The sequence below is a fragment of the Balaenoptera ricei genome, chromosome 4 (assembly GCF_028023285.1).
Source record: "Balaenoptera ricei isolate mBalRic1 chromosome 4, mBalRic1.hap2, whole genome shotgun sequence".
In the NCBI taxonomy this organism is placed as follows: Eukaryota; Metazoa; Chordata; class Mammalia; order Artiodactyla; family Balaenopteridae; genus Balaenoptera; species Balaenoptera ricei.
In genome coordinates this window covers 150,049,130-150,063,420 of record NC_082642.1, presented here as the reverse complement: position 1 = coordinate 150,063,420, position 14,291 = coordinate 150,049,130, and the positions used below count along the sequence as shown (strand labels likewise).

General features: G+C 40.2%; 1 protein-coding gene across 1 annotated transcript in view; it reads left to right on the top strand.

The window, feature by feature from the left end:
- The window catches only part of TMEM50B (transmembrane protein 50B), a 36,208-nt gene extending 29,709 nt beyond the window's left edge, over positions 1-6,499 (top strand). The window contains exons 6-7 of the mRNA XM_059921468.1: positions 1,463-1,520; positions 5,048-6,499. Coding sequence (XP_059777451.1) covers positions 1,463-1,520; positions 5,048-5,093 — 104 coding nt within the window. The 3' untranslated portion in view covers positions 5,094-6,499. The remainder of the gene's footprint in view (positions 1-1,462; positions 1,521-5,047) is intronic.
- Positions 6,500-14,291: the final 7,792 nt, after the last annotated feature.

The following is a 14,291-nucleotide window of genomic DNA, read 5'->3' as shown; positions in this document are numbered from 1 at the left end:
CGTCACTCTGCTTAACTGTCACGTCTTGTCCTGACCCACAGCTGACCTTTTAATATCTTGATAGGATCCCTTAAGTATCATAGATTGATCAATATAAGATTTGGGAATACCTTTGTCTTTCATTTTGCACAAAATAAGTCAGTACAAGAGGACAGTGGTTGCCTAATGTTTAATTAATACTACTCTAAAATGTGTTATTTTAGTTAATTAAAAATACTCTGGAGCACACAGTTCTAGCATGAAGCTTATTTGAGGGAAAGTACTTTTTTTACTTTCTTTTTTTGGGGGGCTGTGCCACACAGCTTGGGGGATCTTGGTTCCCCGACCAGGGATGGAACCCGTGCCCTTGGTAGTGAGAGCGCAGAGTCCACTGGACCCTGGACCCAGGGAATTCCCTCAGTGGTCGTATCTTAATCTTTAAAGAACTAGTACATACTGAGAAATTTCTCAATTATGGATCTCATCTTCATATTTCTACAGCATTGCTCGTTACATATACTTTTTAGTTTGTAAACTGACTTCAGAGAGCATTTCTAACACGTATTTCAAATCTTTTACTGTACAGATTTTTCTGGAGCTGTTAATAATCGTAGCAGCAGCTAACATTTCTATAGCACTTTATGAGCCAGGAACTGTTCTGAGCACTATGCATAGTCCACATCTCACACTCTGGGGGGCAGGTGCTGTTACAATGCCCATTTTACAGATGAGGAAAGTAAGGCATAATGAGGTTAAATAATTTGCCCATGGTCATACATTTAGTCAGTGGTAGAGTTAGGATTCAAATCCAGGGGTATGGCTCAAACTTGGGGCTTTTAACCATGCAGCTATATTATTTGCTATGATATCAAAGGCTACAAACTGAATATTTCTTCATCCAAACTAGTATTTTTAATCAACATTGATAGTTTTATAAAAGTTAAATATCCACAAAAATTTGAGTAATTTCCAAATTTTTCTTTTTCCTTCCTATGAAGATAGTGACTGTTTTCTCCAGGAGAATATGATGATGAATTATAATGATTCTTTTTATATATGTCAGATTTGCACAATAAAACTCCTGAATTCATGAAAGAAAATAAAATGAACAGACTGTTACATCATCAACAATTTAATTTGTATCTTTCTAACATTGTGTGTTTCTGTATTGGCCATAGGAAGTGAAGGGATAAGCTGCTGCTTCCTTGGCAGTTCCGATACAGCTAGAACCATAGCAACTGCTTTAGACAGAAAGAAAACCTAATAATTTCATTGTCTTTTATCCAGAGTGAGAGTAATCCTTTGTTTTGGGAGAAGGAGATTATCATTTTCTTACTTCAATTTCATTGTGGAATTTTTAGAGTTAATGAATAATAGTAGTGTTTTATAATATACAGAGCATGTCATTATGAATGGCATGAATACTTTGTTACGGCCATTTGCCTTTTGTAATTATCTGATCTGTTTTACTTTGTGTGTGCAGATACTGATGTTTATCCAGGACTAGCTGTGTTTTTTCAAAATGCCCTTATATTTTTTAGGTAAGTTGCCTAATTTTTTAACTATACACCTATAACATTTACAGAAACATCATCTTTATGATAAGAGCAGCATAGGCACTGGAATATGTATAAATCTCTTGGATTAGTTACAGTGTATAGAACTTCTTTTAAAAGGTGAAAATTCTACTATTGCATAAAAGCGTACACAAGCCATTTAATTAGGGGCCCTGCTATGTGCCAAGACCTCAGCTAGATGCTTTATATATGTTACCTTTTAAATTCCCACTTAATTATCTTAAGTATGTAAAACAAGTGGTGCTCCCATTTTATAGATGAGGAAATAAGACTCAGAGCTTACTTAAGGCCGCTTAACTAGCAAATGCAGAATGGGAATTTGAACCCAGACTGCTGCTTCCATAGCCTGTGTTTTGTTAAGAAACCATATCATGTACCTTTAATAAAATAAGAAAAAAAGAAATTAGAATTAATACATACTATGCATGTCGTATACAAAACCTGGTTGGTGAATTGGATTTTGTATTAAGTTTTTAAGATAACTTAAAGTAAGTATAAAAATAAAAGAATATCAAAAGTATTTTTTAGGGGCAATCTTCTAAAAAGTTTCCAAAATGAAGCCCTGTAGCCTTTGCTTTTCAGAATGAAATGTCTTTTAGTGTAAAGATAGGTATTTTAGGCATCTTTTATAAAATTACATCCCTTACCCCATACCCCTCTCACAAAAGCATTAAAATCTAAGCCTTGAAGAAGTTTGTTTTTGTCATTGATTTTAAGCAATTTGATTATGATGTGCTGTGGTGTAGTTTTCTTCATATTTCTTCTGTTTGGGGTTCATTGAGTTTCTTGGATCTGTGGATTTATAGTTTTCATCAAATTGGGAATCTTTTCAGACATTATTTCTTCAAATATTTTTTTCTGTCCACCCTGCCCTTCTGGCTTCCAATTACATGTATATTAGGCTGTGGGAAGTCATCCCAGAGCTCACTGGTGCTTAGTTCTTTTCATGCTTTTTTTTGCCCTACCTCTCCACCCCTACTCTTACCCCATCGCTCCATCAAGTATTCTCTTTTCTTGTTTTCTCTCTGTATTTCATTTGGGATAGTTCAAGGTTGTTATATCTTTAAGTTCACTAATCTCTACCTCTGTCATGTCTAATCTGCTATTACTCCCATCCAGTATGTTTTTCATCTTAGACATTGTAGTTTTCACCTCTATTAGCTTGATTTTTTTTTTAACAATTTCCACATCTCTCTCTAACATACTTATGCTTTCCTCTACCTTCTTGAACATGTGAAGTATGTTTATAACTATTTCAGTGTCCTTGTCTAATTGTGTCAATTCTTAGTCTGTTCCTATTGATTATCTCTATTTATTTTTTTCATTCTGGATCCCTTTTCCCCTGTTTGCTTCTTTGCATGAAGCTGATTGGGGGCTGGACTTTTTGGTATTCCTCTAAATGCTTTTGAACTTTGTTCTGGATGCAGCTCAGTCACTTGGAAACAGTTCAGTCCTTTCGAATCTTGCTTTTAAGCTCCGTTAGGCAGGACCAAAGCAGCTTTAGTCTGGGATTAATATGTCCCCCTTGCTAAGGCAGTACACTTTTGAGTATTCTTCCTGATTCTCCATGTAGTCTGAGGTTTTCCACTCTGCTGTGAGATTCTGAAGTCTTCCCAGCCCTGTGGGAGCTTTGGGAATTGTTCTTTCCAGTGATTCCTGCCCTTTTCTTGGGTAGTTTCCTCACATGCATCTGCTGTCAGCACTTGGCAGAAGCCTCAAGGGGAACCCCCTACCGATCTCCTGGGCTCCCCCTCTCTAGCTGTCTGTACCCCGCCTTGCACACTCCAGCCGCTTGGCCTCCCTGAACTCTCAACTCTGTTTCCTCAACTCAGGGAGACCACTGTGCCCTGCCTGGGTTCCCTCTTATTGCACTGTGGCCTGGACACTCTTTTTTTTTTTAAATTTATTTATTATTTACTTATTATTTATTTTTGGCTGTGTTGGGTCTTTGTTTCTGTGCGAGGGCTTTCTCTAGTTGTGGCAAGCGGGGGCCACTCTTCATCGCAATGCGTGGGCCTCTCACTGTCGCGGCCTCTCCTGTTGCGGAGCACAGGCTCCAGACACGCAGGCTCAGTAGTTGTGGCTCACGGGCCTAGTTGCTCCGCGGCATGTGGGATCTTCCCAGACCAGGGCTCGAACCCGTGTCCCCTGCATTGGCAGGCAGATTCTCAACCACTGCGCCACCAGGGAAGCCCCTGGACACTCTTGGTTTTGAAAGATGTTCGACAGTTTCTGCGGTCTTGTGATTGTATTTCTTGGCATGTGACTGACAACCTTCTGGGAATACAGTGAATTTTCATGAAGACACCTTAGGCACTGTTGAGAGATCAAATTTAAATTCACATTCAGCCCTTTATAGTGGTAGAGGAGTCTATATAAATGACAGTTGGATGAACAGAAACCTTGTATGCGTAAAGGCCTGTGCTCACGTGGGCAGTGACTACTGCATCAGCGATGCGCTCTGCCCAGAGGCCGGCAAGTTATCCAGCCAGCTGTGTGCTTCCTGTGTGCCAGGCCTTTTCTAGGCACCAGAGTGCACTCCTACTTCTCTGGCCACTCTTCCTCTGTTTCCTTTGCAGGCTGATCCTCCACCCTCTGGCCGCTAACTTGAAGTTTCTTAAGGTTCTGTTCTAAGCCTCTTCTCAACTCGTTCTTTCTCTAGGTGAGGTCGTTTTTGCTTGGGACTTCAGTTATTGCCTGTATGCCAGTGAGTCACAGCTGTCTATCTCCACGTCTAAACCACATATCCAGATTCTTACTTATCCCCTCTTGGGTGGCTGACATTTCAAATCTACCACCTCCAGCGTACCCACGACTCAAACTCATGTTGCCAGAGTGTCCCATCTCTCTGCCCCGCTCCTTCTTCCCTTATACCTTGCTGAGATAATTCCCACTCTTCTTTTAGATCTCAGTTCAGTCACTACTTCCTCAGGAAAACCTTCTTGACCTCTAACTAGGTCAGATCCTTATATTTCCCTCTCTTGGTACCATGTGTGTCATTGAGTTGGAATTTGATTGTCTCCCATTGGTGAGCACGTTTGTCTTGTTTTGACTCACGGTCACATTCCCAGTGCTTAGCTAGGGGCCTGGTGCCTAGCCAGTACTCTGTACAGTAATTATTTGTTAACTGAACGAAGAATTTCAACATGGTCTGTTAGGATGCTTCAGTGTTTGTAGCTCAGACATTGTAGGATCGTAGAGATGTGAGTGGCCCTAATGCCGGCTACTATGAGAAATGCCCCCTTTCCTTACAAGTGACCTATCTAGTAACTTCAGGCTTTAAGAAAAGATATTCAGTTAAGCTCAACCATCAAGGTCAACAAACTGGTTTATAAAACAAGCAAATTCAGACCAACACCACCACAATCTTTAATTTTAGAAATTGATACAAAGGGATCAGTGAGGTACCCATCAAAGCATATTTAGAAAATAAATTCTCTTTTGCGTTTCTGTGTGATTTTACCTCATGATTTATTTTAATATCTTTCTAGCACTCTGATCTATAAATTTGGAAGAACTGAAGAGCTATGGACCTGAGATCACTTCTCACATCACATTTTCCTTTTGTTATATTCTATTTGTAGATAAGTTTTTATCTCTCAATATAATTTACACATTGCCAAATGGAATAGATTGTACATTAAATGTTTTGTTTCTTTACACTTTTATGCTCTGAGTTTTGAAATAGTTTTATGAAATTTCTGTCCTTTTTTTTTCATTGAATAGATTGTTAATATGTACATAGTATAAGACTATATAGATGAGATGATCTGTGTCGGTTTTTTTATTCTTGAAGACTTAAAGCTTAATCTGTTCCCTGAGCCAGGGTTGTATCATCATCTAATTGTAGAGTTAACTACTTTGTCTCAGTATCTCTAATTTTCAAAATGTGCAAAAAATACAGCTCCATATATCTGAAATAAGCACTGAGCCATTAAAAAAGGTATATCAGCAAGTTGTAATTTATTTTGGCTTAAAAATGAGATTTTTTTTTAAAGGAAAAATGTTTGTTCTTATGTATAAAGTGGACTTTTATACGAAGATTTTTAAAAATGCCTGAAGGACTAGTTTGAAAGCCTCTTTTAAAAACAATTCCTCTCATATGACTTTATTTGAGAAGGGTTAATACATGATCAGATAAGCTCAGTTTTATATGGTTGATGTAAGAAGACTGACTGTAAGGCAGCTCAGCAACATGCTTCTTACAAAAGCAGCTTAAATGGTTCTCTTTTGACAGCCTACTATTATCTGACATTGCAAAATTCTATATCAAGCAAGTTTGAGACAACTGCAGCTTAAAAGCATGAACCATATAACAAAAAGTGGAATAATTAGTTTCAAGATAAAGCACTTCTTCCCAAAGGGGATTATTATGACCTAGTGAAAAATAAGGCGTTTCATCCACTCAGTTACTGACTGCAAGTCTCTTTTTGCTCTAGCTTTCAAGCTTTAGGTGAACTCTTCTTGCAGAATACATCTTTAACCTGAAAGTTCTTACTCCAGTCAGAAACTTCTTTTGCTGAGTTTGAAATACTGTATTTGCACTGAGTGTATTCCCGTGAGAGATTTCAGAGGGATAGTTGGGTCTTTATTTCTACTTTTGCTTTCCTTTGTTATACAGGTTTTGTGTTGCACTTTTTTCCTCCAGGGGGATTTTTCTAGAGCCTTTTGTTGTAAGACAGAATAATATCAGTGGTATTGTATGCAGCTTCTAATATAAGCCTTATTTTGCTTAATGTCTCTCCTCTCTGAGGATCTCCTGTGCACAGAGTATGAAGCAGTTGTGGAATGCTGTGCCTTTGTCTAGATACCATCTTGTTTAATTACTTCTTTCTTTGTTGTTTTTCCCTCAAAAAAACTGTGTCTTGCTTCCAACAAATCTTAAGACTGATTACTTGTTTCCACTCCCTTCTAACCTCTTGCAATAAATATTACTTCTCACACATTCTAGTATTGTTAAATCTGTTGGAGAAAATGAACTATAAAACTGGGTTGGCTGTTCATTTTGCAGTTACTCAAGTGGAGCTGGTCAAAGAAGCAGTTTCCCTTTATAAAATAAAGAGAAATATATATATATATTTTTTTGGGGGGTGGAGCATGCCATGCGGCTTGTGGGATCCTAGCTCCCTGACCAAGGATCGAACCTGGGCCCTCGGCAGTGAAAGCACGGAGTCCTAACCACTGGACCAGCAGGAAATTCCCAGGAGAACTATATTATACTCAGATTTGTGAAATGCTAATGTGAAGGCTAATGAAGGCCGTCCAGAAGGCCTAGTGGCTGTTTTTTCTATTTTTGACTCTGTCACGAATTTGTTTTTTAATTGTGAGCAAATCACTTAATTTCCCTGTTTGTTTCCTCATTAAAAAAAAAAAAAGATAATGTTAGTATCCACTCCTATCAGACATTGTAAGTTAGAATAGAGTCCTTTGTAATCATTTAAAGATACATGTGATTCCCTTAATATAAAGGTCTCCTGGGGCAGAGTCAAGATGGCGGTGTGGGAAGATGCTGAATTAGCATCTCCCCACAACTGGGGTGCCTACTGGCCTCTGGTGGGGGACCCTGATGCCCAAGGAGATGGGAGGGACCCCCAAGTGAACCGATAGGACGTGGCGGACAGAAGGGGGAGGAGAAGTGGAGGCCAGACAGGATCCATTATTGTGTTGTTCATCTCTGTTTGTTTGTTCTTAAGTTCTTCTAGATCTTTGCTAAACATTTCTTGTATTTTCTCAATCCACGCTTCCATTCTATTTCCAAGATTCTGGATCATCTTTACTATCATTACTCTGAATTCTTTTTCAGGTTGATTGCCTATTTCCTCTTCATTTATTTGGTCTTGTAGGTTTTTACCTTGCTCCTTCATCTGTGGCACTTTTTTTTGCCATCTCAATTTTTTTGAGGAGTTCAGGGGAGGTAGGGAGAGGTAGGCAGGAGGGACCCTCTGGGAGGAGTGGAGGGCATTTGCCCCACCCACTCGGGCCCTGGGAGCCCGCTGAGCTCCCAGGCCAGTCCCCTGCCCTCCAAAGCCCCCTCCACTCCCCTGCCACATTTGTCCTGGGGGCATAGGAAGGAGGCTGAGGGGAGTTAAGGAGAGGCAGGGGGGAGGGGCCCTCCAGGAGGAGCAGGAGAGGAGCAGAGGGCAATTGCCCCACCCACTCAGGCCCAGAAAGCTTGCTGGGCTCCCAGGTGAGGGCCCCCACCATCTGAGACCAGGGGTGGGGGGCACACCTGGGCCCCTTCTGTTCGCTGAGCCTAAGCCCACCCCCCCAGCCCCCAGGGCCTTTTCCAGCCCTGTGGGTCCTGAGCATTGGCCCCACCCACCACCCAAACCTCACCCTTGCTTACGCCCCGCCCTCCACAGCCAAGGCCTTTTCCCCCGTTTTTTTTTTCTTTTCCCTCCTCTTTTTTACTATTGTAGTACTGATATACCTTCCATTTGTTGATTCATCTATATTTTTATTTTTATATTCTTCCTAAAATATCTGTTAGTTTCCTAGTCTATTTTATTTTTTACTTCGTTTTCTTTTTGCTGCCCCAGGTGGCTTGTGGGATCTTGGTTCACGAGCCCAGGGTCAGGCCTAAGCTCCTGCAGTGGGAGCTCTGAGTCCAAACCACTGGACTAACAGAGAACCTCAGGCCTGAGGGAATATTCATCGGAGTGCAGTCTCAAGGAGTTCCTCATCTCAGCACCAAGACCCAGCTCTACCCAATAGCCTACAAACCCCAGTGTTGGAAGCCTCAGGCCAAACAACCAGTAAGACAGGAACACAATCCCACACATTAAAAAAAAATTGAGATGGCAAAAAAAATGCCACAGATGAAGGAGCAAGGTAAAAACCTACAAGACCAAATAAATGAAGAGGAAATAGGCAATCAACCTGAAAAAGAATTCAGAATAATGATAGTAAAGATGATCCAGAATCTTGGAAATAGAATGGAAGCGTGGATTGAGAAAATACAAGAAATGTTTAGCAAAGATCTAGAAGAACTTAAGAACAAACAAACAGAGATGAACAACACAATAACTGAAATGAAAAATACACTAGAAGGAATCAATAACAGAATAACGGAGGCAGAACGAATAAGTGAGCTGGAAGACAAAATGGTGGAAATAACTGCTGAGGAGCAAAATAAAGAAAAAAGAATGAAAAGAATTGAAGACAATCTCAGAGACCTCTGGGACAACACTAAACGCACCAACATTTGAATTATAGGGGTCCCAGAAGAAGAAGAGAAAAAGAAAGGGTCTGAGAAAATATTTAAAGAGATTATAGTGGAAAACTTCCCTAATATGGGTAAGGAAATACTCACCCAAGTCCAGGAAGCACAGAGCGTCCCATACAGGGTAAGCCCCAAGAAAAACACACCAAGACACATAATAATCAAACTAACAAAAAATTAAATTCAAAGAAAATATATTAAAAGCAGCAAGGGAGGGCTTCCCTGGTGGTGCAGTGGTTGAGAATCTGCCTGCCAATGCAGGGGACACGGGTTCAAGACCTGGTCTGGGAAGATCCCACATGCCACGGAGCAACTGGGCCCGTAAGCCACAACTACTGAGCCTGCGCGTCTGGAGCCTGTGCTCTGCAACAAGAGAGGCCGCGATAGTGAGAGGCCCGCGCACCACGATGAAGAGTGGCCCCCACTTGCCGCAACTAGAGAAAGCCCTCGCACTGAAACGAAGACAGAACACAGCAAAAATAAATAAATAAATAAATTTATAAAAGCAGCAGGGGAAAAACAAAAAACATACAAAGGAATCCCCATAAGGTTATCAGCTGATTTTTCAGTGGAAACTCTGCAGGCCAGAAGGGAGTGGCAGGATATACTTAAAGTGATGAAAGAGAAAAACCTACAACTAAGAGTATTCTACCCAGCAAGGATCTCATTCAGATTCAACAGAGAAGTCAAAAGCTTTTCAAACAAAAGCTAAGAGAATTCAGCACCACCAAACCAGCTTTACAACAAATGCTAAAGAAACTTCTCTAAGTGGGAAACACAAGAGAAGAAAAAGACCCACAAAAACAAACCCAAAACAATTAAGAAAATGGTAATAGGAACATACATATTGATAATAACTTTGAATGTAAATGGATTAAATGCCCCAACCAAAAGGCACAGACTGGCTGAATGGATACAAAAACAAGACCCATATATATGCTGTCTACAAGAGACCCACTTCAGACCTAGGGACACATACAGACTGAAGGTGAAGGGACGGAAAAAGATATTCCATGAAAATGGAAATAAAAAGAAAGCTGGAATGGAATGTGCGGAGAATCACAACTGGCTGCTGGTCAATCATTGACAGGAAGACCCTGGACTTCACCAAGGAGGATACCCCACGTCCAAGGACAGAGGAGAAGCCACAGTGAGACGGTAGGAGGGGTGCAATCAGAGTAAAATCAAACCCCATAACTGCTGGGTGGGTGACTCACAGACTGGCGAACACTTATACCACAGAAGTCCACCCACTGGAGTCAAGGTTCTGAGCCCCACGTCAGGCTTCCCAACCTGGGGGTCAGGCAACGGGAGGAGGAATTCCTAGAGAATCAGACTTTGAAGGCTAGTGGGAATTGGATTGCAGGACTTTGACGGGACTGGGGGAAACAGAGATCCCACTCTTAGAGGGCACACACAAAGTAATGTGTGCATCAGGACCCAGGGGAAGGAGCAGTGAGCCTGGGGGAGACTGAACCAGACCTACCTGCTGGTGTTGGGGGGTCTCCTGCAGAGGCGAGTGGTGGCTCTGTTTCACTGTGGGGATAAGGACACTGGCAGCAGAGGTTCTGGGAAGTTCTCCTTGGCGTGAGCCCTCCCAGAGTCTGCCATTAACCCCACCAAAGAGCACGGGTAGGCTCCAGTGTTGGGTTGCCTCAGGCAAAACAGCCACCAGGGAGGGAACCCAGCCCCACCCATCAACAGTCAAGTGGATTAAGGTTTTACTGAGCTCTGACCGCCACAGCAACAGGGAGGGAACCCAGCCCCACCCATCAACAGTCAAGTGGATTAAGGTTTTACTGAGCTCTGACTGCCACAGCAACAGTCAGCTCTACCCACCACCAGAGCCTCCCATCAAGCCTCTTAGATAGCCTCAACCACCAGAGGGCAGACAACAGAAGCAAGAAAAACTATAATCCTGCAGCCTGTGGACCAAAAACCACAGTTACAGAAAGATAGAGAAGATGAAAAGGCAGAGGGCTATGTCCCAGATGAAGGAACAAGATAAAACCCCAGAAAAACAACTAAATGAAGTGGAGATAGGCAACCTTCCAGAAAAAGAATTCAGAATAATGATAGTGAAGATGATCCAGGATCTCGGAATAAGAATGGAGGCAAAGATTGAGAAGATGCAAGAAATGATTAACAAAGACCTAGAAGAATTAAAGAACAAACAAACAGAGATGACCAATACAATAACTGAAATGAAAACTACACTAGAAGGAATCAATAGCAGAATAACTGAGGCAGAAGAACGGATAAGTGACCTGGAAGACAGAATGATGGAATTCACTGCTGCAGAACAGAATAAAGAAAAAAGAATGAAAAGAAATGAAGACAGCCTAAGAGACCTCTGGGACAACATTAAATGCAACAACATTCGCATTATAGGGGTCCCAGAAGGAGAAGAGAGAGAGAAAGGACCAGAGAAAATATTTGAAGAGATTATAGTCGAAAACTTCCCTAACATGGGAAAGGAAATAGCCACCCAGGTCCAGGAAGCGCAGAGAGTCCCATACAGGATAAACCCAAGGAGAAACACGCCGAGACACATAGTAATCAAAGTGGCAAAAATTAAAGACAAAGAAAAATTATTGAAAGCAGCAAGGGAAAAACGACAAATAACATACAAGGGAACTCCCATAAGGTTAACAGCTGATTTCTCAGCAGAAACTCTGCAAGCCAGAAGGGAGTGGCAGGATATACTTAAAGTGATGAAAGGGAAGAACCTACAACCAAGATTACTCTACCCGGCAAGGATCTCATTTAGATTTGATGGAGAAATCAAAAGCTTTACAGACAAGCAAAAGCTAAGAGAATTCAGCACCACCAAACCAGCTCTACAACAAATGCTAAAGGAACTTCTCTAAGTGGGAAACACAAGAGAAGAAAAGGACCTACAAAAACAAACCCAAAACAATTAAGAAAATGGTCATAGGAACATACATATCGATTATTACCTTAAACGTGAATGGATTAAATGCCCCAACCAAAAGACATAGACTGGCTGAATGGATACAAAAACAAGACCCATATATATGCTGTCTACAAGAGACCCACTTTAGACCTAGGGACACATACAGACTGAAAGTGAGGGGATGGAAAAAGATAATCCATGCAAATGGAAATCAAAAGAAAGCTGGAGTAGCTATACTCATATCAGATAAAATAGACTTTAAAATAAAGAATGTTACAAGAGACAAGGAAGGACACTACATAATGATCCAGGGATCAATCCAAGAAGAAGATATAACAATTATAAATATATATGCACCCAACATAGGAGCACCTCAATACATAAGGCAACTGCTAACAGCTATAAAAGAGGAAATTGACAGTAACACAATAATAGTGGGGGACTTTAACACCTCACTTACACCAATGGACAGATCATCCAAAATGAAAATAAATAAGGAAACAGAAGCTTTAAATGACACAATAGACCAGATAGATTTAATTGATATATATCGGACATTCCATCCAAAAACAGCAGATTACACGTTCTTCTCAAGTGCGCACGGAACATTCTCCAAGATAGATCACATCTTGGGTCACAAATCAAGCCTCAGTAAATTTAAGAAAATTGAAATCATATCAAGCATCTTTTCTGACCACAACGCTATGAGATTAGAAATGAATTACAGGGAAAAAAACGTAAAAAGAACAAACACATGGAGGCTAAACAATACGTTACTAAATAACCAAGAGATCACTGAAGAAATCAAAGAGGAAATCAAAAAATACCTAGAGACAAATGACAATGAAAACACAACGACCCAAAACCTATGGGATGCAGCAAAAGCAGTTCTAAGAGGGAAGTTTATAGCTATACAAGCCTACCTAAAGAAACAAGAAAAAGCTCAAGTAAACAATCTAACCTTACACTTAAAGAAACTAGAGAAAGAAGAACAAACAAAACCCAAAGTTAGCAGAAGGAAAGAAATCATAAAGATCAGAGCAGAAATAAATGAAATAGAAACAAAGAAAACAATAGCAAAGATCAATAAAACTAAAAGTTGGTTCTTTGAGAAGATAAACAAAATTGATAAGCCATTAGCCAGACTCATCAAGAAAAAGAGGGAGAGGACTCAAATCAATAAAATCAGAAATGAAAAAGGAGAAGTTACAACAGACACTGCAGAAATACAAAGCATCCTAAGAGACTACTACAAGCAACTTTATGCCAATAAAATGGACAACCTGGAAGAAATGGACAAATTCTTAGAAAGGTATAACCTTCCAAGACTGAACCAGGAAGAAATAGAAAATATGAACAGACCAATCACAAGTAATGAAATTGAAACTGTGATTAAAAATCTTCCAACAAACAAAAGTCCAGGACCAGACGGCTTCACAGGTGAATTCTATCAAACATTTAGAGAAGAGCTAACACCCATCCTTCTCAAACTCTTCCAAAAAATTGCAGAGGAAGGAACACTCCCAAACTCATTCTATGAGGCCACCATCACCCTGATACCAAAACCAGACAAAGACACTACAAAAAAAGAAAATTACAGACCAATATCACTGATGAATATAGATGCAAAAATCCTCAACAAAATACTAGCAAAGAGAATCCAACAACACATTAAAAGGATCATACACCACGATCAAGTGGGATTTATCCCAGGGCTGCAAGGATTCTTCAATATACGCAAATCAATCAATGTGATACACCATATTAACAAATTGAAGAATAAAAACCATATGATCATCTCAATAGATGCAGAAAAAGCTTTTGACAAAATTCAACACCCATTTCTGATAAAAACTCTCCAGAAAGTGGGCATAGAGGGAACCTACCTCAACATAATAAAGGCCATATATGACAAACCCACGGCAAACATCATTCTCAATGGTGAAAAACTGAAAGCATTTCCTCTACGATCAGGAACGAGACAAGGATGTCCACTCTCACCACTATTATTCAACATAGTTTTGGAAGTCCTAGCCACGGCAATCAGAGAAGAAAAAGAAATAAAAGGAATACAAATTGGAAAAGAAGAAGTAAAACTGTCACTGTTTGCGGATGACATGATACTATACATAGAGAATCCTAAAACTGCCACCAGAAAACTGCTAGAGCTAATGAATGAATATGGTAAAGTTGCAGGATACAAAATTAATGCACAGAAATCTCTTGCATTCCTATACACTAATGATGAAAAATCTGAAAGAGAAATTATGGAAACACTCCCATTTACCATTGCAACAAAAAGAATAAAATACCTAGGAATAAACCTACCTAGGGAGACAAAAGACCTGTATGCAGAAAACTATAAGACACTGATGAAAGAAATTAAAGATGATACCAACAGATGGAGAGATATACCATGTTCTTGGATTGGAAGAATCAACATTGTGAAAATGAGTATACTACCCAAAGCAATCTACAGATTCAATGCAATCCCTATCAAATTACCAATGGCATTTTTTACTGAGCTAGAACAAATCATCTTAAAATTTGTATGGAGACACAAAAGACCCCGAATAGGCAAAGCAGACTTGAGGCA